This window comes from Monodon monoceros, unplaced genomic scaffold, assembly GCF_005190385.1.
Source record: "Monodon monoceros isolate NGI ecotype Baffin Bay Population unplaced genomic scaffold, NGI_Narwhal_1 Super_Scaffold_22, whole genome shotgun sequence".
In the NCBI taxonomy this organism is placed as follows: Eukaryota; Metazoa; Chordata; class Mammalia; order Artiodactyla; family Monodontidae; genus Monodon; species Monodon monoceros.
In genome coordinates, this window is record NW_021703779.1 from 111,918,394 (window position 1) to 111,942,429 (window position 24,036).

The following is a 24,036-nucleotide window of genomic DNA, read 5'->3' on the forward strand; positions in this document are numbered from 1 at the left end:
GTGGTAGGAGCTCAACAAGGGTAGTGTATTATACTATTCTGCCACGTCCTTCTACAAAGCTGGGAATATTCAGGAATCAGTCACCATCACCTTAGTGAGATCTGGCTGGTAGCTCTTGGCTGTATGTTCTGCTCTGTATTGAAAAGTGTGTGCATCCTGTGGTTCTCAATGTGTGCACCCTAGCTTAGCAGGTACAATGTAACTAACACTGTCTGACTGAAACCAATCAAGCTTCTGCCTCACAAAACTGTCCCACCCCCATCACAAATCCTATCAGCCTTACACTGGTATAAATCAAGGCTGCAAAAACAACTGTTGGAAAACATGAACGTTTTGCCTCACCTGTGTTCTTGTGTAGGTTTAGTTAGTGGGGTCTAGCTGGGTCTCCTATGTTTAAAGTCACTACTCAAAATGCAACTCAAAACTATGAGGTAGCACCTCACACCAGTCAGAATGACCATGCATTAAAAACTCTACAAATAACAAATGCCAAAGAGAGTGTAGAGAAAAGGGAACCCCCCTACACTGTTGTTGGGAATGTAAGTTGGTGCAGCCACTATGGAAAACAGTATGGAGGTTCCTTACAAAAACTAAAAGTAGAGCTACCATATGACCCAGCAATCTCAATCCTGGGCATACATCCGGAAAAAAACTATAACTCAAAAAGATACATGCACCCCTATGTTCATGGCAGCACTATTTATAATAAGCAAGACATGGAAACAACCTAAATGTCCATCAGCAGATGAATGGATAAAGAAGATGTGGTATATACATACAATGTAATATCACTCAGCCGAAAAGAAGAATGAAATAATGCCATTCGCAGCAACATGGATGGACCTAGAGATTATCATACTAGTTAAGTCAGACAGAGAAAGACAAATGCCATATGATATCACTTATATGTGGAACCTAAAATATGACACAAATGAACTTATTTACGAAACAGAAACAGACTCACAGACATAGAGAACAGACTTGTGGTTGCCAAGGGGGAGGGAAGGATTGGGAGTTTGGGATTAGCAGATGCAAACTATTATACATATGTACAACTGAATCACTTTGCTGTATACCAGAAACTAACACAACATTGTAAACAACTGTACTTCGATAAAATAAATTTAAAAAAGAAAGTCACTACTCAAAATAGTAATATGATATATATGATTAAGAGCACAAGAGTGAAATCAGAATCAAAGAAAGTGGTGATAACCTAATTAAAGGGAGACCTGACCAACTTCTGAATCACTGAGCTTCAGTTTCCTCATTTACAAAATGGAGATAACAGCTCCTACCTCACAGGGTTGTCATGAAGGTTGTGATAACCAACAACAGTGGTAATAATAGCTAATAATTACTGAAGAATTACCATGTACCAGGCACATGCTAAGTGCTTTAACACATGTTATTCCCTATGAAGAAGATATTCTTTTTATCCCTATTTTATGAGTCAGCAATATGAGACTCATACAGATAAAATGATTCACCCAAGGTCCCACAGCAAGAAAGTGGGTGAAGCTAAAATTCAAAGCCAGGCATTAGGACTCCATAACCTGTGGACTTAATGTGCTGCCTAGCTTTGTGAGGTCATTCAGTCCCTCTATCATCCCTGCCCACTTTTTTTCTCACTTCTCTCCATCAGCACCTGCTACTGGCCAGGCTGCCCTACCCCCAGTAGAATCCAATTCCTCTGAAAACTGTAGAATGGTACTCACAGTGGTGGTCAGTTTTCCTCCATTCTTCTGGACATACTGGATGGAATCATGGATCGTAGAAAAGAGACCAAGCAGTACATTCTCCATGTCATAGATTCTGTACATGCCATTCACCAGTTCTTCGAGAGACAGAATGTATTCTCTCCAGTACTTGTCAATCTCCACCACACCTGCCATACAGCCTTGCATAACCACATTGCAGTAGCCACCACACGGCTTAACCATCATCAGTCCCTGGCAGTAAGAGCAGTACCACATCCTGGTGAGCATTCGGCCACAGTCCTTACTGAACTTCAGGTGATCAGTTGTGTTGATCACTTCAATTCCGAGATTCAGGGCCTGGAGGAAGATCCTAGTGACTTGCAGTGACTTGGAAACCTGGGTCATAATAAGCTTGGGGAAATTCCCAAATACTTTCAGGTCACGCCTTGCCCCTCGGAGGCATTCATTGATGTCTAAGGTGGACTCCGGCAGGCCTAGGTTCATTAGCTGGGTATAGATGACTGGAAACAGGCTGTCAAACAATTCATTGACCATGTCATCCACGTTGATGTCAGAACCCAGGATGTAGAGAGATACATCAGTGAAAAATTCACCCACAAACTCAAAAGCTTGTGGGGTCAGGCTCGGGTAGTTGTTCTTGAACATGGCGTTGGTGTAGTTCTTGGCATGGCGAACAACGATTTCAAAGGCCTCTGTAAAATAAGAGATAAAGAAATGCCCACAAATTAAAGCATGAAAATCCAGTGTGTAACTGACTTTGAGATTTCTCTATTGCTGTGGTGATTAAGGTCCCATTTGCCTTAAATAATTGACTCATGTTTACTTCTGGCATTGCCTCTACTCCTGCAGCTGTTTGTTCCTATGAATCAATTTTCCTTTCTGAACATGCAGTCCAAACCCTGATGTGCACATAGATTCTTAAGCACACAAATTATATTTCAAATGACAAAAGCCAGGATTCAGTTAACATTCTGGCCTCTCATAAAAATATTGATTAAAAATTGGCTAAATGAGAAGTTCTTTCTCTTTCTCACATTGAGTTATTCAGTTAAAAAGAAACTGTATTTCAAGACATTTCATTTTTAGACAGAGATAAATATTTGACAACAAACCATATACTATATAAACTCACATAACAATTTAAGCCTGTTCATCCCTGGAGGAAAGGCAAGTTCTTAGCCAAGAATAAAAGCTATCACAAATTTCATCATGTAGGTAGATTTTCTCTAGATAACTTTGAAGGGAGCTATCTGACAGATTGACAGACCTGAAAGTGGAATTTATCCCCTTAACGGGTATCTGGATGGAGAAAAACAACACATGCACTTACCTATACGTTCGATACTGAAAATAACACCGCTGGTATTTGCAAGCTGAACATCTGGAAGGATAACTGCTAAGCTTCCTTGGTAAGTTCGGCTTCCACATGGCTTGGAAACCTTATCTACTCTACAGAGACTACGGGTTCAGGATTACATCTGCTGCCCCTACCCCTTGGCATAAGGCCTGATCAGTGTCATTGGTTTGAGAGAGAAAGTAATAATGTCACCATCCCGTTTTCTCCAAACTGAAGCACTGCAGACACAATTTATTCCAAATAACCAGAGTCCCACATTTATATGAGAGAAAGGAAAAAACCACAATAATAGATTTTTCAAAGAAATAAGGCATAGTTTAAGAACAAACAAAAACAACCAAGTTTCCCAAGACATTTAAAATTAACTTAGTAGTTTCTTTCCTTTCCTTCCAAAGCGCAAAGGTCCATGACAGATGTACCCCAAATGATGCTATTTCATGAGCCTTGAAAAATCAAATTATTACCACTTTCATACTACTAGACAGACTGCATTCCAACAGCTCCTTGGGATCACTTAGCCAAACATCTCAGTCGTCTGTGGCAGAAGGAGCTCTAGGTTGTACCACCACCATCTGCCCCAGATCCCTCACAAGGTAGAACGCGCTTGCTAGATTCTTCCCTTGGGTTTATGACGTGCCCAGGAATGTTGAGCAGATGCCAGAGCAATTCTACTGGGTTTCCAAGCCCACTTGAGAAAGTTAATCTTCATTTTCATCAATTGCTAAATGTTCATTTGTTACTTTTATTTTGTTTAGAACGTTAAGCAATTCTTAGAAAGTTTATCTATCTTATAACAATCTCTTCCTAACTCCACACACTACTTTATTTTCAATCCTTGAATCTAAAGATTGAATGAAGCCAAGAGATCGTCTAACCCAATACAAAGGACCAGTCAATTAATTCTTTAAAATCATCAGAAATTTAGAGATTAAAAACTATTCATTCATTTTAATTTCAGCTACCAATCATTTATTATATACTAGACCCTGTGCTAAGTACTAGGGGTATGTAAGTGCTAGGTAGATGGAGATAAATAATACACCTTCCTTGTCTTAAAAGTACTCCCAAGCTACATGGTTTAGCATTTACAAAGCATTTCCAAGTTTATTACGAGATCTACTTTTTACAACAATCTTCTAAGTTCGGTATTGCAATCCCCATTTTATAGGTGATGAAACTGAGGCTCAGCAGAATTTAAGCACTTTCCCAGGGTCACACAACTGCAAAGTAGAAGTAGTCAACTCAGACTAGTGTCTCCCGGCAACGGTTTCACTCTAGTTGCCCTCAGCCCTATAGCCAACACACACATCCTCAAAAATCTTTGAAAGTCAAGTTCATTTTTAGGCTCATTATTTTCCCATTGGCTTCTCCTCTCCAAACGGAAATGTACTGGAAGAAATTGCAGCCCAAAGACCAACAAAGCAGAGTTACACTTTCACCTTTGTCTTGGGACAGCACAAATTCAGAGAAGAAAGACTGCTGCTGAGATGCTACCCTGTGGATCTCAATCATCTAAGCTACCCTAAAATTAAGTCTCTACAAGGCAAATTTCATCTCTAGCACAGTGCATTTGTTCTCTAATGTGCAAGATATATGACAGTGAAATTCCATAGACTGTACTGCCATAACTTTTTTCTTAAGTTTCTGTTACTAGCACTGCTGGATCAATAGAAAAAGAAAATTACAAAAGATCATGAACTCTTCTCCAGAAAGAATAACAACACATATTGCAGAGGGAAAGGGCTGGGGGTTCATATGCTCACATGTGCTTCCTGCTCCAACTTTCACAGCTCAGAATCCACTTAGCACATCTCTGGGTTTTGCCCAACCCCCTTACTTCTGTATCATGGGACAACAGACCAAACCATAACCGCTCAAGCAAAGGCTCCTTGGGGATTTATAGGAACCAACACTAGGTGAAAAGTGATGCTCAGCTTGAGGTTGGCAACTTGAGGTTTCATGAAATGAAGCCAAGGGCTAGAATGGGCCAGGAAGTTCAGTCGATTGATTTTTTTTTTTTTTTTGGTCAGATAATAATGTACGCTTAAGCTAGGGGAGGTTTTCCTCTGTCTCTTTCCTGGGAAAAAGTCAAGCATTATATCCAGGAAAAGTCGGAACAATGTAAAATCAGAGATGTTACGAAAAATTTGGCACCAAACAGAAAATAGTCTATTTTTAACACTATATAGAAAGATATATGATACAGATAAATAGATCTAATAAATTAATACACAGCCAAATATAGCAAGGTTTCTAGATTTATTGTTGCCCCCATCACTATTCTGGTCACCCCTATTTGGACACACTCTACTGTTATCAACTTCCTTCTTAAATTATGGTGCTCAAAAAGGGACACAACTCTCCAATATGGTTTGATATGTAAAGTGTGCAATCAGGCTATCACCTCTCTTTAAATGGTTCAGTAAGTTCTCCCCCATCCCAACCCAGGACATATATCCTATAACCGTAGCAAAATGACTGTCCTTAGTACTTGGTGCTGATGTTTCTTTACCCAGACCTAGACATAAAGAAATGTGTTTTCATGGGCCTTTTCAGTAAAAGACTGGATTTTTTTTAAAAAAGGAGAGTCTACTTGTAGTTGGAAGACAGAAATAAATGAACCACTGAGTTCCCTTCAAGCCCTTAAGAATAAAACAGTCCTGATAAAGGCAGGTTACTTTTTTCAAGGTAGTTTTTCCAGCATTGTAAGAATGGCAAATACTTTATAAGAACTTTTTAAATTTCTAGGATAAATGCCACACAATGGGTTGGACTCCAGTCTTTGCTTTCAAGCACAGGTACCTTAATGGAACAAGAAAACTGACATTTATGTGATACCTGCAAAGTATATGCCAGGATCTGTAATGAACTTGCTCACATATGTCCTCTCATTTAAATTTAACATAAACATATGTATTTGGATTTATTTTTATTTGGTGAGGAAACTGAGGCTCAGACGGGTTAAGTGACTCATACAAGATAATATCTCTAGTTAAATGCCACAGACTGAATTTAAGTGTAGGTCACTCTAACACCAATACCCTTGCTAATTCCACAACATGCTCCAGCCTTGAAAACTGGACATTGGGAGACTTCTGGTCTTGGCTACAACATTTAAAGAGCTTGGAAATTATCATTCCCATTCTCAACAACAAGATAATAGCTGAACCAACTGAAAATCAATGATTCTTCTTAGACCCATCAGGGAATTAAGGTCACAGGGCAAACTGCTACCCTGAAATCTGGAAAGAGAGGCAAACACAGAGAATCACAGCTGAGATCTGCTGGATCTCAGACACCTGCAGCAGATGCCACTGAAGCTATAAACTAGTCTAAACCCTTAAATGGTAATTCTGACAAACTGATAGAGGCTGAATGTGAACTAGCCTGAGAGTTGAAAATTCCTGGGTCCTCAGTTTTATGGGTCCCCCACATTCCCATGGGATTTACCTCAAGAAAACACACAAGTTCTCATGGTTAAGATCTAAGAAAAATCTCCTTGTTTTTTCTGGCAGGGGTAGGGGGAAAGTAATAATTTAGAAATACACCATGAGCATTCTCCATAACAAATGCCTGTTCTCCAATGGACATAACTTTACCAAAGCCTAATATACCTAGAAGAGGGGCAATTAGACAACTCCAGTCCCTTCTAGCCTTCCTGTAACACCTAAAAAGGGAAAGAAAAAAAGGCCGAGAAAAACTTATGAGGGTTACAGCTCATGGACTTAAGTCTACTAACAGACTGATTAATCGTAATATTATAGGCCACTTTCACTACCCCCATACCTTCCCACCAGAAAGACACAGATCCTATTTAAGAAGGAGTTCTTAGAGAAACCCACCAAAAAGAGGTGAGAAAAAATAAACAAAGACAGTAGAGGAAACTAAAGCCTCTAGCATCTATAGATACAGCAAACAATAAATAGCCTAACTCCTAGTCACATTAACATAAAACTTCACACTAAATGTCTAATTACCTCAGCTCCTATTACCCAATATATCATATTCTGCTTTTAACAAACAATTACAAGCCATGAAAAGAGGCAAAAGAACAGTCTGAAGAAACAAAGCAATTATCATAACCACACTCAGATATGGCACAGATTATGGAAATATCAGACAGGGAATTTAAAATAACTATTATTAATATATAAAGGACTCTAATGGAATAAGTGGACAATATACAAGAACATATGGATAATGTAAATACAGAGATAGAAATGCTAAGAAATATCGAAAGGAAATGCTAGCAATCAAAAACACAAACAGAAATGAAGTATGCTTTTCATGGGCTTATCAGCATACTTGAAACAAACAAGGTAAGAACCAGCGCTCTTAAAGAAATGTCAGTAGAAACTTCTCAAACCACAATCGGAAGATTAAAAAAAAAAAAGAACAAACAAACAAACAAAACACAGAAAAGAGTATCCAAGAACTGTGGGACAAATTCAAAAGGTGTATAATATGTGTAATTGCAATTCCAGAAAGAGAAGAGAGAGAGAAGAGAGCAAAAGAAATATTTGAGAGAATGATGCCCAAAATTTCACAAAATTCATGACAGATAACATCCACAGGTCCAAGAAGCTCAGAGAATAACAAGCAGGTTGAATACCAAAATACCTACTCTTAGGCATATCATATTCAAACTGTAGAAAACCAAAGACAAAGAGAAAATCTTCTAAGAAGCCAGAGGAAGAAAAAAACCATCTTATCTATAGAGGAACAAGGATAAGAATTACATTGAACATGTCATCAGAAATCATGCAAGGAAGAAGAGAGTAAATGAAATATTTTGCGTTGAAAGAAAAAAAAAAGACCTAGAATTCTATTTCCAGCAAAATTATCATCAAAAAGGAAAAGAGAAAGTCTTTCTCATACAAACAAGAATGGAAGAAATTTGTCACCAGTAGACCTGGTTTGCAAAAAAAAAATGTTAAAATATGTTTTTCAGGAAAAGTATATAAGCCAGAAAATCAGATCTACATGAAGAAAAGAAGAGCATCAGAGAAGGAATATATAAAGGTAAAATAAAACCTTTTCTTTTTTTAAAAATTGATATAATATATAACTTTGTTCAAAGTAATAACAGCAATAATGTGTTGGTGATTATAGCATATGGATAAGTAAAATGAATATTATAAGGTACCTGAACTACCACTGAAACAATCTAGTGTAATTTGAATTTCAAAAAGAAGCGTATGCTAAGAGGAATGGAATCATACATAAATGTTCAGTTAAAGCCACAGAAGACAGGAAAAGAGAGGAAGATTAAAAGTAACCAAAACAAAGAATATGTGCAATAAAGAGAAAGCAGTTATAAACATTATGAATATTAATCCAATTACATCACTAATCACTTTAAATGTGAATAGTTTAAATACACAAAGTAAAAGATAGAGACTATCAGAGTAAATATAAAAATAAGACCCAACTATAGATTGTCTACAGGTAGCACATCTTGAATATAAAGATACAGATAAAGGGATGAAGAAAGACTTATCATGCTAACGCTAAGTAGAACAAAAACTGGAACAGCCAAATTAATTTCAGACTAAGCACACTTTGGAAGAAGGAATATTATCAGGAATAAAAAAAGGGTGTTACAAAATGTTGAAGGGGTCAATTCTCCAAAAAGACATAATCCTTATATGTACAAACCCACAATTACAGTTGGAGAGGTCAACACCCCTCTATCAGTAACTAATAAATCCATCAGGCAGAAAGTTAGCAAGGGCATAGTTGAACCAAATAGCATCATCAATCAACTAGATCTAATTGACATGTATAGGATAATTCGTCCATCAACAGCAGAATGTACATTCTTCTCAAGCTCACTTGGAACATTCACCAAGATAGACCAGATACTTGGCCATAAAATACACCTTAAAAATTTAAAAGCACAGAAATCATACAAAGAACGTTCTTAGACCATAATGAATTTAAATTGCAAGTCAATACCAGAAAGATAACAAGACAATATCCAATCATTTGCAAATTAAACAACACATTTCTACACAACGCATGGGACAAAGAAGTCTTAAGAGAAATTTAAAAATATTTTTAACTAAATGAAAATGACCATACAACTTACTGAAATTGGTGTGATGTAGCAAAAGCAGTTCTTAGAGGGAAATTTGTAGCACTGAATGCTTATATTAGAAAAGGAAAAAAAATCTCAAATCAATAATTTAAGATTTCACCAAATGAAACTAGAGAATTAACAGCAATATAAACCTAAAGCAAGCAGAAGAAAAAAATAATAAAAAATTAGAGCAGAATTCAGTGAAACTGAAAACAAAAATCAAGAGAGAAATCCATGAAACAAAAAGCTAGTTCTTTGAAAAGATAAATAAAATTTAAAAATACCTAGCCAGGCTAATCAAGAAAAAAAACGATGACACAATTTAGTAACATGAGAAATGAAAGAGGGGGTCATTATTAATGATCATATGGATATTAAAAGGATAATACATGAATATTATGAACAACTATATGCCCCAAAACTTGATTAAATTGATAAAATGCACCACCAATTCCTTAAAAGACAAAAACTATCAAAACTTAAACAATGACAAACAGGTAATCTGAATTATCCTGTATTTATCAAAGAAACTGAATGATTAATAAACTTCCAAAAGGAATGCAGGTCCAGATGGTTTCACAGGTGAATTCTTTCAAACATTTAAGGAAGAAAGAAGACCAATTGTCTACAATCTCTTCCAGAAAATAGAAGCAGAGAGAACATTTCCTAACTCATTCTATGAGGCCATCATTACCCTAATACCAAAACCAGATAAAGGCATTACAAGAAAGGAAAGCTACAGACCAAGATCTCTCATGAATATAAATGCAAAAATCCACAACAATATATTAGTGAATCAAATACAACAATGTATAAAAAGACTCATACACCATGACCCAGTGGGTTTTATTCCAGATATGCAAGTCTGGTTCAACCTTCAAAAATCAGGTAATGTAATCCATCATATTAATGGGCTATAAAGAAGAAAAATCAAATGATCGTATCAATAGGTACAGAAAAAGCATTTGCCAAAACCCAACACCATTCATGATAAACACTCTCAGCAAACTAGGAATGGGGGGAACTTTCTCCACTTGATAAAGTATATCCACAAGAAACTTACAGCTAATATCATAATGGTGAGAAACTAGAGGCTTGCTCCTTAACCTAAGATTGGGGAACAAGGCAAGGATGTCCCTCTCAGCACTTCTTTTTAACATTGTACTTCAAGTCCTACCTAATGCAATAAGACAAGATAAGGAAATGAAAGGTACACAGATTGGGAAGGAAAAAAATAAACTGCCTTTGTTCACAAATGACATGATTGCCTATATAGATTGTTACAAAGAATTGATATAAAACTCTCCTTGAACTAATAAGCGCATATAGCAAGGTTGCAGAATACAAAGTTAATATACACCAACAATGATTAACCGATATTTCAAATTGAAAACACAACACCATTTACATTAGCACCCCCAAAATGGAATACTTAGGTATAATTCTAATGAAATATATATAAGAATAAATGGAGAAATATTCCATGTTCATGAATAGAAAGGCTCAATATTATTAAGAATTCTTCCAAATGTGATGTATGCATTCAGTGGAATCCAAATAAAAATCCCTGCAAGTTATTTTGTGGATAACAATACTAAAGTTTATATGGAAAGGCAAAAGACCCAGAATAGACATCACAACACTGAAGAATAACAAAATCAGAGGACTGGGACACCCAGGTTCAAGAATTCCTGCAAGATAATGGCTATAATTACCTGTGCTATACAGTATATCCTTGTTGTTTATTTTATACACAGCAGTTTATGTTATTATAATATAAATAACTTATAATGGAGTATAATCTGCAAAAAATACTGAATCGCTATGCTCTACACCTGAAACTAATACAATATTTAAATTTAAAAAAGAAGAACTATTAGACAATCAATAAATTGTTAATTATTGTTTTCTCAAAGTGACTGTACCTACAGTCAGATGTATGAAAAACACTGAGGCCAACGTAAACTTTCAAAGAGGGAAAATAAATTCCTATAAAGTTACAGTAATCAAGACAGCAGCATAATGGGACTTCCCTGGTGGTGCAGTGGTTAAGAATCCACCTGCCAATGCAGGGGACATGGGTTTGAGCCCTGGTCCGGGAAGATCCTACATGCCGTGGACCAACTAAGCCCGTGCACCACAATTACTGAGCCTGCACTCTGGAGCCCATGAGCCACAACTACTGAGCCCACGTGCCACAACTACTGAAACCCGCACGCCTACAGCCTCTGTTCCGCAACAAGGAGAAGCCACCGCAATGAGAAACCCGCACCCCACAACAAAGAGTAGCCCCCACTCGCCGCAACAAGAGAAAGCCCGCATGCAGCAGCAAAGACCCAATGCAGCCAAAAATAAATTAATTAATTATTTTTTTAAAAATTTAAAATAAAAAGAGCAGAAAACTGTAAAAAAAAAAAGACAGCATAGTATTAGCAAAAGAATAAAGAAATAGATCAATGGAACAGAATACGGAGCCTAGAAATAGATTGACAGAAAGGAGAAAGCCAACTCAATGGAAAAAGTATAGTTTTCTCAACAAATAGCTCGGAAACAACTGGACACTCATATGCAAAGAAATAAATCGATACAGACCTTACACCTTTTATAAAAATAACTCAAAATGGACTGTAGACCTAAATATAAAATGCAAAACTATAAAACTTCTAGATGACAACATGGGAGAAGATCTTGATTACTTTGAGTTTAGCAATAAGGTTTTAGATACAACATCAAAAGTACAATCCATGAAATAAACAATTGATAAGTTGGACTTTAGTAAAATTTAGAATATCTGTTTTGTTAAGAGAATGAAGAGACAAACATCTGCTAGGAGAATGGAAAAACAAGTCACAAACTGTGAGAAAATATTTGCAAAACATATCTGATAAAGGACTTGTATCTGAAATATATAAAGAACTGTTACAATTCAACAATAAGAAAACAAACAATTCAGTTAAAAATGGACAAAAGATCTGAACAGACATCTCACCAATGAAGATATGTAGATGGCAAATAAGCATAAGGAAATATGCTCAATATCTTATGTCATTAGGGAATTGCAAATTAAACCAACAACGAGATACCAACCACTACACAGCTATTAGAATGGCTAAAATTCATAACATTCACAATACCAAATGCTGACAAGGATGCAGCACAACACTGCTGGTGAGAATGCAAAGTAGTACGGCCACTTTAGAAGACAGTTTGGCAGTTTCTTACAAGTATAATTGCAATCCAGGAATTGTGCTCCTAGATATTTACCCAACTGAGTTGAAAACTTAAGTTCACACAAAAAGCTACACATGAATGTTTATAGAACCTTTATTTATAATAATCAACTAGAAGCAAGCAAGATATCCTTCAAAGGATAAGCAGTGCTATATCCATACAATGGAATACTATTTAGCAGTAAAAAGAAATAAGCTATCAAGCCACAAAGGGACTTGGAAGAACCTTAGATGTCTATTGCTAAGTAAAAGAAGCCAGTCTTAAAAGGCTGTATGCTGTATGATTCCAACTATTTGACATTCTGAGAAAGGCAAAACTATTGAGACACTAGGAAGATCAGTGGTGACAAGGGATTTGGGGCCGGGGGGAGAGGGGAGGGGAAAGGGTGAATAGGTGAAGCACGGATATTTTTAGGGTGGTAAAACAGTTCTGCATGATATTCTAATGGAGGATACAAGATATAATGCATTTGTTAAAACCCACAGAACTGTGCGACACAGTAAATTTTAATGTAAACTATGGACTTCAGTTATTAATAATGTATCAATACTGGTTCATTAATTCCAAGAAATGTACCACACTAATGCTAATAATGTTAATAATAGAGGAAACTGTGTGCAGGGGAACGGGAGCAAATAGGACCTCTGTATTATCTGCTTGATTTTTGTTTAAATGTAAAACTGTTCTAAAATAAAGTCTCTTCATTGTTTTTAAATGAGAAAAACTGGACCTTGGAAATTAGTCCTTGATGGAACTAGTGACTAGAACCACTGAAAAGTGTTAACTCACTCCCTCTGCTCAATCTGCTTTGACATTTCTTTCATGAGTTAGGGAGTTTTAGCATACAAATAGACGCCATATGGCATCAGCGTAATTTTAATTGGAAAAACCACTGGAAAAGGTTAATGGACCAAAACACCCAAATAGGTAACACACTTCAATGTTATTTTTGAATACTGAATGATTTTTAAAAAAATCAACCACATAAAAATGCAAGTTTAGGTGGTAAGAAAAGCTCCCACATTGTTCACAGTAGTTCATATAGAAGATGCTAGAAGTTTTGCTCCAATTTCTGTTGGATTTTTCTGGAATTTTATGCTCCACATTAATTTAGATAGAATTGATGAAGCTTAGAAGTAAGTTGCTATTAAATATAAACCATTGGTTGGTACAGTTCCATGACCAGGCTGTAAATGTATATAGTCTTGCTTTTTAAGTTTCACATGCTAGGCTACTAAATACAAGGTACATGAATTGGAAATAAAGAAACGAGTAAAAGACAAAATGAAGGAAACATTTTCAAGGGCTATTACTTGTATCATTTCATAGATAGGTAGATAAATAGATAGATAGGGACAGACAGGATGAATTTTCCCCTGAAGGCTATTCTATTACAGACCAGAGAAGACAATTAAAATGATTCACTCAACAGATCCTCAGAAATAGAAATGAATATCCACAGCTACTAGAAAATTTATGACTCTGCAACAGTTGACCACCCTTGCCCCATTAGCTCAATTAGTTCTTATTCTTTACCCTCCATTAGCTTTTCTGAAAAACCAGTTTGTTTTAAGCTTCTGTACATTCTGATTCATGTATTTGATCATTTTCCCTCTTCATATTTGTTGCTAGAAAGCATAAACCAAATTTATCGTCTACCTCTATCAAGCACAGTAAACTTCATGTCATGCATTTTGTGCCATAGCTCTAATCCTGGCTCCATCTTACTTCCTACCTGTATTTTCCCCTTTGCCTAATTATTCCTATGTATTTTAGTTGCACTGTATCTTACTTTTATTATGTACACTTTTGCAGAGCGCTTTAAACTCTTTTCAGGAGAAGGTAGGATATAAATAAATAGGTAGGTAGATAAATAAGGAGAATGAGAAAAAGAGAAGCTATACCTACCACTTAAGACAAACTATCATTTCAACAATGTATTCTCACGAGTTTTAGTAGCAATGATAGAAATGTTTATATTCATAAATGCCAGACCCTTGTCAGGGACTCATTAAGCAGCCCCACACTGTCTTCCCTAGCAGTTGTCAGGGCTCGAGATTGAATCTGCATACATGATCCTTCCAAAATCTTTTATCTTTCTACCCTTTTATTATACCTTAAAATTTTGATCAAGTGTATATAACAATGTTAAAATTAGGTAGGCAGTAATAAGGATGGCTTCATCATGGCTCAGAATATGTCTGTTTTCACAATGGATTCCGGGACAAGCCACACTTGAGAAATCAGGAAAAGTGGCTAAACAGAAGAACGTAAGGGAATTCCAGATGATGACTTGTTTCTAATATTGATAAAACTTTAAGAACAATTTGTCTTGGAACTCATTTTACTGTGGACACACCAAGAATAATTCTGACTCTTATGAGATAATGTTGTGGTCCAGCATTTTTCATGCTAGACCATACCTTGCCCTTCATCTTGGTGAGTTAGTTCTGTTATCAGACTTGAATTTTAGTCTTTTTTTCATTCTTCTGTCTCCCAGGCTTTCACTTAAAGAAGCCAATTCTTGGTTGATTAGGAAATAATCTTACATATTCAAGGTTCCCACGGCTAAAAAAATGACACCTACCAAAAGAGGCATCGGGGTCACATTCTTAGATCTGGTAGTTCACTCTTTACAACAGAAAGCCTGACAGTATCCAAGGAAGTAAAGTTCTATAGTTCCTCCCAGAATCCATAATTAAATAGTTTTTAAAAGTCCCCAGAGCTCTCCAAATCATTCCACTTAACTAAAATCTTTTTGCAAAAAAAAAAAGTTCCTCTCCAAAGAGTTCATGGGACATGGATTGCTCCAAACGAACAGTAACAAGAAGAATGGCTTGTGTCTTAGCCAGACCAAAAAATCACTAAGACATTCTAGGTTTGACTATTGTCTTCTCAACTTGTGAAATTTTCTTTTTGTAGTGTATGACCGTAATTCCATGAATCAGGGCTAAAGAGTTTCTTAACTCCCTACTATTAGTAACCATACTTTAGGAAAATAAAAATAGTCTTTTTAGGATATAATGAATGAAAGATTCTGCTGCATAAAGAGGGAATGGCTTCATTTAAAGGTTTAAATGCAAACATTCTGGTAGTGCCTTTATCCAATAAAAACCTGTATTTCTTTTCAATATACCTTTAGGTATTGAAAAGAAAGAGCACAACTAGAGGATTTTTCTGTTGCTTTTAGGACAATTAATGTGTTCATTTCACACAGTCTTGCTCTTCTCTGCTCTTCTTTCCTCCTTTAACCACTTTGGCACTAAATGAGTAACTTAAGAAAAGTCAATTGTCAGTAGTTTATGCAACCACTGTTACTGGAGAGAGTTCTCTCTATAACCTATCATTAGGGATTTCCACAGCACTTTATATTTCTGCAAGTGCTTCACAGCCAAAGCTTTAGTGACTATAAAAGCAACAGACTCCTCTTCCCCTTGGTTAGTGGAAGATGCAGTCCCATCCTCCTTCCACTCACGCTAATGAGAAGTACCAGATCTGAGTTGGCTTAAAATTTATTCACACACCCTGCCAAGGTCTTATGCATTCATACACTCTATAAGTACTCACTGAGAACTCTTTATAACAGTTTTTTTTCACTTTTTACACATAGAGAGCCAGGAGACTACTGTGTACTCTCTCATGAAAGATGAGATAGATCTGGGAAGAGTTCCCTTATGGCTTCTCCTGCTAAGCCATAACATGTTCTCTCAAGATATATGTCTGAACCAAATTTCAACTTGTTTGGGACCTAAATTATCACAGGCCCCTGACATTATGTGAAGTCAACAACATTAACCACTTGGTAGAAAACTATTTAAAGACCATTTTTGAGGCATCTTAGCTGTCTCATTAGATCGATTGCACTTGTATAAAATTATACTTTTTCCACTTAACATTTACTGAAGGTACACTCTCTGCTAGACTGTGAATAAAACAAGCAAACAACATGCTCCTTATGCCTTAGAGGTTTGCAATAGCCAGCTGTGATAAAATACTGATGGTCTATTTTCTTTGAAAAGCATAGAATACCTTATAGATATGAAAGTACCTTTTGTTCTGAGAATGTTATAGCTTAAATATACATAGAATACATGGCAACACGATCACCATAAGTGAAGTGTTTCATGTCCTTTCGGAATTTTAACATTTGTGTTCTCATTTAATTCTCCTCCTTCTCTATCACAGGAAGTGAATGTGCATGTGCGAGCGTGTGTCTGTGTGCGTGCATGCCCACACACGTGTATGCAAAAAGTAGTGAAGGGAAATATTACTAGCCCAGTTTCCCAGATGAGATAACTGAAACTAAGACTGGCTGTAAGTCATATAGCTATGTGGCAGTTGGTGGCAGTGACAAAACATAGAACTCCTGACTGTACAATGATTTTTCCATTATGTTTATCTCCTTCCAAGGAAAATATTGCACAGCACTTAAAGATTAGCTTTAGGTGTAGTAAGAACTAGCATCTATGGAGCATTTACCTCTGCCAGGCAGTGTTTCAAGTGCTTTATGTGAATTAATTCATGTATTATCAACCCCCACTATGAGATGAGTATACTATTGTCTCTATTGTACAAATAAGAAAAATGAGGCACAGAGAGGTTAAGTAACTTGCCAAAGGTTATATAGTCAGTATGCAGAAGACCCAAGACTTGAATTCAAGCAATCTAACTCCAGAGCTTACCCACTAAAACACTACACAATAATTCCTTGAGGTATGAGGAGACTGATTTTCTTTTTTTCCTCTTGGTTCAACTCTAAAAGAAAAAATATTTCGGCTGTTTGGCTATACTGGGTTTTTACAAGACATCTCAGGAAAATAACTTCAAAATGTGGGTAGGATTTGAGGAACAAGGCAAAAGCCTGAATGATTCTAACTACCTACGAAGAACAATAATTGCCCAGAAGTACACAGTCTGCAGCACCTTATAGCCATAATGAAATGGAAATTATAAGAAAATAAGAGAAAGAGGTCAATACTGTGCATTTCCTTGGGATTATTGATATGGGTATGAAATCCCAGAGCTCTCAGCTCTAATCATAAAACTATGGTATTTAATTGAAAAGCTAGCCTTTGCAAAAAGGCCAGGCCCTCCCTTGAGCCACAGTTCCTTCAAAGTGCTACTGGCAGAGACAGGATTCAAGGGCCAGGATCTTGACAGTTTCCTGGGACTCAGTCTCCTGCAGGGCACGCCAGCTTAGGAAACACAAGGGAGGTGAAGGCTGGCTTGATTAACTCAGTGGGAGAGAGCTGCTCGGGCGTACTCAGTGGGCTCTGGCAGCGGCCAAAGACCTGGCAGGAAGGTCAGTATCACCACAGTGACTTCAGCCGAATTCAGTGGCAGGGAGGGAAGGCATGGAATGCCAGCAAAGGTCAACCATGTGGCTTTCCCCTGAGCTTGTCAAAAGGAGGGAATATTTCACTTTTAGCAAACTGCTATTATAGTCTATAAACTTTATAAAATGATTTTTGCCTCCACATTAGAACTGAATCACATTGTGTGCACATCTGGTATGAGTCTATGTGAAAGAATGGGATGGGAGGAGGGGTGGATCTATAGAATTAAGGTTAGAACCTGACAAAAGAAGTCAGCCGGTAGGAAAAATTGCGTCCCTAAAGACGTCCCTGGTGAAGCTGGGCATGGTAGTCTCTGTTTCCCTCAGGTTCTCACAAGACCATCAAGGCACTGAAGCAACCACTATGATTTGCAACTATGACTTGACTACCGGAGGGTTTGATAAATGCTGGATGCTTCTCAAAAAGTCAAAAAATGTTTATGTGCAAAAAGGGAAGTGCTTCGCAACTTACTGAGCATCAAGTACCTAAAGTATTCTTCCTCCAGGAAGAACTTGAGAGTAAGTGAAGGAGACTCCATGGACGTTCTCGTCAATCACTTTTCTTCCTTCTAGCAATAGATGTTTGATAATCTCTTGTTGACATTGCCTTCCTTTTGTTTAATAAGAAAATTATTGTTATATATCCAAAAATACAGTGTGAACATATCTGAGTGCTGCCTATGATTTCTCTCCTCCTCCATACCTCTTCCTCTCCACCTTTTTTTCTGGATGAAGAACCAGTTCTAGTGACATCTAGAATGGTGAGATGCAGTAGAAAAAACCACTACAGTATCAGTATGATCTATGAAGCAGGTCATCTAATCTCTCTAGGCTTGAATAAATTACTAATTGGTACCTATTTGCACGAAACCAGCTAAATTCTGAGGCTACCTGAATTCTGGTCTGTAGCAGTTATTGAGGGCTTCAGCAACTATCTGAAGAGCCTAAAACCCTAGAGCAAATTCAAAGAAATGAGTTAGGGAAACATCTCTTTTGTTAAAAACTCAATTGTATTTGTTTTTAAAGGGGACATTTCTTAAGACCTATGAAGGCCATGCAGCTTTTCCTTGTAGCAAATGCTGAAGGCCATGCATGCAAGAGCAGACCACCCTGCTTCCACAGAAGCGTGACATCACCAGCCACAAGGGCTGTCTGTATTGTACTGTTGAACAATCATATGTGACGTTAATGACTACGGACCAGGTGACCTAATGGAATCTGACCTTCCAAACAATCTTGAACAGCTGATTATTTTAACAAAATGTGGAAATGGGTTTAACAGGAAGTTATAGAAATGGAGAGCCAGTGACTGAAATAATCCTAGAATTACAACCCGGAAGAAGAGAGGGTGCGGTCAGAAAGACAAGCAGTCTCTCCCACAAACATAAGTGCTTGAGTCAGCTTCCCATTTTGAATTGTCTGAGTACCTCTGGCAACCATCATATACAATATATTAAAACCAATGAGAGAACCCCAGGTCGTGAGCTAGAAAATCAGAAGCAAGCCACTCAGTGCTACCTTGGTTACTTGTAGCATCAGCGACATGGACGACTTTGGCTTCCATTTGTCCTTGAGCTTCTAACAAACTGCAGGTCTTTATCTGAAGAAGACCCGAGCTCATGATTTTAGAAGTCTCTTTGGAAAACCTCTGGCAGGCTTTGCCACTCCCTCCCCATAGCTATTCCAGATAAGGGGGCGGCTGAGCACAGGCCCCTCCTCATAGCAGGATGCTTTTCTTTTATCTTCTAGGAGTTTCACCCTCAATAGGTCACAATGAATTTCCTTCCCTTTAACCCTTCCATTCCTAAACCTCCACAAACTCAACCTAAAGTTTAAATCTGGGAGGGAATGGGGGAAGGATTGAATCAACGGAAGATAGTTCCATGGGGTAGATGGACAGGGGACAATATCAACAACTTTCAAGGCTCAATCCCTGTTAAGGAAACATCTGGGTGAAAGGAAATCCAGCTGTTGGCCAGGCAGCCCCATTTATGTCTGCTTCTGGTACATTGACATTTTCTGGGTTCAAAGAAAACAGCGCCTAAATTATTAAAAGGCCTGGGCACTATTTTAAAATAATGCTTGGAGTGATCTGATGTCTAAAGTGGCTTCCTGCCAGAAGGAACTTTGCCACAGTGCTACATTCAAGAGAGCTTATTTTATTTTTTTAACATCTTTATTGGAGTATAATTGCTTTACAATGTTGTGTTAGTTTCTGCTATATAACAAAGTGAATCAGCTATATGCATAGGTATATCCCGATATCTCCTCCCTCTTGTGTCTCCCTCCCCCCCTCCCTATCCCCCCCCCCTAGGTGGTCACAAAGCACCGAGCTGATCTCCCTGTGCTCTGCGGCTGCTTCCCACTAGCTATCTATTTTACGCTTGGTAGTGTAGATATGTCCATGTCACTCTCTCACTTTGTCACAGTTTACCCTTCCCCCTCCCCGTGTCCTCAAGTCTATTAAGAGAGCTTATTTTAAATGGGCATTTGAAAACTGGTCCATTGCTGTAATTTGGCAACGTGCCTGGAAAAAGCTGATTTTGAGATTGGGCATTTTAAAGAAAATCTCTAAAATATAGACTACAGTCGCTTTCCCTAATGAGGCCTTCTGATCCTGTTGCTTAGCACTTTCCTTAAACATGCCTAGGGGTCCCCTGTGCAGGCCTGGGGGCAGTCCCGATGCCTGTGCAAAGGAAGACACAGCACAATTGCATTGTGTCCTCTGCTGACCTAACTGGCCTCAACTGAGCTATAAATTCCAGCTCACGGGGTCTAGAACAGTGGAGCTGACAGCACTGAAAATTCTCTCTGTTTTAAGAAAGAAAGTTGAGGGGAAACCCCTAAAACATTATTGTTCCAGTTTGAGCTATGTAACACAAAAGGACGAATTAAAATTCAATTTTGTCATTTTCTGAAATCTGCCTGTGGAAGTCATTAAGGTCAATGCCTCTGGCCCAGAATGACTGAAACCAAAGTAGAGAAGTGAATTGTTTTCTAGTCTTCCTTAGGCTCTAAATTCTCTGGGCAGTGAAGGGGGAAGGAAATATCAGTGCTGTGTGGTCCTGGCATACCATGACATCAATGGTCATTGGAATATTAACGTGAATGATGTTCAAATTGCCCCTGCGATAGACCCATAATGAGGCTGCCCCATTCCTGTGCTATATCTTTAAGCTTTTTAGAACTGTTTGGACCTGCGCTTTTACTCTAGAACAAGTTACCAGTACTCATATGCTGACAAAATATAACATATGCCTCTTTTCCTTGTGCCCCTTTCCTCCTCCTCTATTGAATTTTCAGTCTTCTATGTGCCTCTCAAAAACACCAAGTGGAAGTCAATAAATGTGGCCACAAAAGGAGAAAACAAAAGTCTATCTGCCATTTCTCAATGCTTGTTAGAGTAAAACAATATACAGTACTTTTTTTTTTTTTTAAGCTGAGGGGTTTTGTGAGTCAGCTCATACACACACTGGCTTGCCAACTTGTTCCCACAAAATGAGTCAGGCCAGATGAGAATGTTAATTTATCTGAGCAGACATTTGTCAGTATTGATGATCAAGAAAGGTGCTGGTATGTTCCACCAGCACATACCAACACCGAGAAAGGTATGCTGCTGACAGCAACCTGGTGAAAAGAGTCACCATGACTGGTCCCAACCTAGCTGAAACTGCGTCTCTGTCATCAGCTCATTTTGACTGATGCTATCATCATACCCCGTCCCCCGTAAACGCCATGTGTCCTTTCTTCTTTAAATAAAAATGAAAGTGCTTTCTGTTTCAAGAATGCCATGACAACCCTGGAGCCAGGGCCGATATTGACAATCCAGGTTGAGTATCATTGGTTAACATGATGTCGGCAGACTGGTTCTATAATGGTGACTAAATGAGAGTATTTTAACAACAACAATAAAAATGACAACAGTAACAACAGCTAATAGCTGCTGAGCACATTCATTTGAACTAGGCAGTATTCGAAACCCTTTACATTTATTTATTTTAATCCTCACAACCACCTTATGAGATGGGTATTATTATTATTATTCCCACTTTATAACATGAGAAAAGTGAGGCTCAGAGAGAAGTAAGTTGCCCAAGGCCACACAGCTAGTAAGTGGTGCACAGGTGGAATTCAGAGTGAGATCTGTCTGGTTCCAAAGTTCTTAAGCACCTCTCTCTAATGCCCAATATGGAAGACTAGAGTCTCCTTGGAGAAGGAGAGAAGAAGGTAGCTTGAAATGGCATATTCACTATTACTGAAATTTCAAACCACATAAAAAGAGAGCATGAGATTTTTATTTTTATTCTGTGGAATTTTTTTATAGAAACAGAGGGAGTTAATTGGCTGGAGGATGCTGGAAGACTGGCTTCTAGGAAACCTCACTAGATCCAGAGTTGAGTACTTCTCAACAACATACTTCTCTCAGGTGTGGATTCACATCAACCAAGCTCACAAAGGGCTATGTTTAAAATTTTTTAATTCCCAAGGTTTGGAGACTCAAAACTCAGTCTTGACCATGTCCAAGATTAATTGAACGCATAATATCAAACCCTCCAAAGACTGCTGAATCAAAGCTAAATGCCAATGTATAAATTAACAATGATAAATATAATTTTACAAAGTGACAGATCCTCACTAATCTCCCTACTGGCAAATAACATGGGAAGCCAAATTATCATCTAAGACTTGCTTAATAAACATAGAATCGGGGGGACGAGGGGAAGATGGCGGAAGAGTAAGACGCGGAGATCACCTTCCACCCCACAGATACACCAGAAATACCTCTACACGTGGAACAACTCCTACAGAACACCTACTGAACGCTGGCAGAAGACCTCAGGACTCCAAAAAGGCAAGAAACCCCCACGTACCTGGGTAGGGCAAAAGAAAAAAGAATAAACAGAGACAAAAGAATACGGACGGGACCTGCACCAGTGGGAGGGAGCTGTGAAGGAGGAAAGGTTTCCACACACCAGGAAGCCCCTTCGCGGGCGGAGATGGCGGGTGGCGGAGGGGGAAGCTTCGGAGCCGTGGAGGAGAGCACAGCAACAGGGGTGCGGAGGGCAAAGCGGAGAGATTCCCACACAGAGGATCAGGGCCGACCAGCACTCACCAGGCCGAGAGGCTTGTCTGCTCCCCCGCCGGGGCGGGCGGGGCTGCGAGCTGAGGCTCGGGCTTCGGTCAGATCCCAGGGAGAGGGAGAGGACTCGGGTTGGCGCCGTGAACATAGCCTGAAGGGGGCCAGTGCACCACGGCTAGCCGGGAGGGAGTCCGGGGAAAAGACTGGAGCTGACGAAGAAGCAAGAGACTTTTTCTTGCCTCTTTGTTTCCTGGTACACGAGGAGAGGGGATTAAGAGCGCTGCTTAAAGGAGCTCCAGAGGTGGGCGCGAGCCGCGGCTAAAAGCGCAGACACCAGAGACGGGCAGGAGACGCTAAGGCTGCTGCTGCCGCCACCAAGAAGCCTGTGTGCGAGCGCAGGTCACTATCCACACCTCCCCTCCCGGGAGCCTGTGCAGCCCTCCACTGCCAGGGTCCCGGGATGCAGGGACAACTCACCCGGGAGGACGCATGGCGCGCCTCAGGCTGGTGCAACGTCACGCCGGCCTCTGCCGCCGCAGGCCCGCCCCGCACTCCGTGCCCCTCCCCCCCCCCCCCCCCCGGCCTGAGTGAGCCAGAGCCCACGAAATCAGCGGCTCCTTTAACCCCGTCCTGTCTGAGCAAAGAACAGACGCCCTCCAGAGACCTACAAGCAGAGGCGGGGCCAAATCCAAAGCTGAGAACCTGGGAGCTGTGCGAACAAAGAAGAGAAAGGGAAATCTCTCCCAGCAGCCTCAGAAGCAGCGGATTAAAGCTCCACAATCAACTTGATGGACCCTGCATCTGTGGAATACATGAATAGACAACGAATCATCCCAAATTGAGGAGGTCGACTTTGAGAGCAAGATTTATTATTTTTTTCCCCTTTTCCTCTTTTTGTGAGTATGTATGTGTATGCTTCGGTGTGACATTTTGCCTGTATAGCTTTGCTTCCACCATTTGTCCTAGGGTTCTGTCAGTTTCTTTCATTTTTTCTTTAAAAAAAACTTTTTTTCTTAATAATTATTTTTTTATTTTATTTTATGTTACTTTATTTTATTTTATCTTCTTTCTTTTTCTTTCTTTCCTTCCTTCCCTCCTTCCTCCCTTGTTTCTTTCTTTCTTTCTTCCTTTCTTCCTTCCTTTCTTTCTTTCTTTCTGAGGCGTGTAGATGAAAGGCTCTTGCTGCTGCAGCCAGGAGTCAGTGCTGTGCCTCTGAGGTGGGAGAGCCAA

At 38.8% G+C, this 24,036-nt stretch overlaps 1 protein-coding gene across 1 annotated transcript in view; it reads right to left on the reverse strand.

Annotated features, from left to right (window-relative positions):
* The window catches only part of GPC3 (glypican 3), a 440,822-nt gene that overhangs the window by 210,819 nt on the left and 205,967 nt on the right, over nt 1-24,036 (reverse strand). Inside the window, exon 3 of the mRNA XM_029240698.1 lies at nt 1,719-2,413. Coding sequence (XP_029096531.1) covers nt 1,719-2,413 — 695 coding nt within the window. The remainder of the gene's footprint in view (nt 1-1,718; nt 2,414-24,036) is intronic.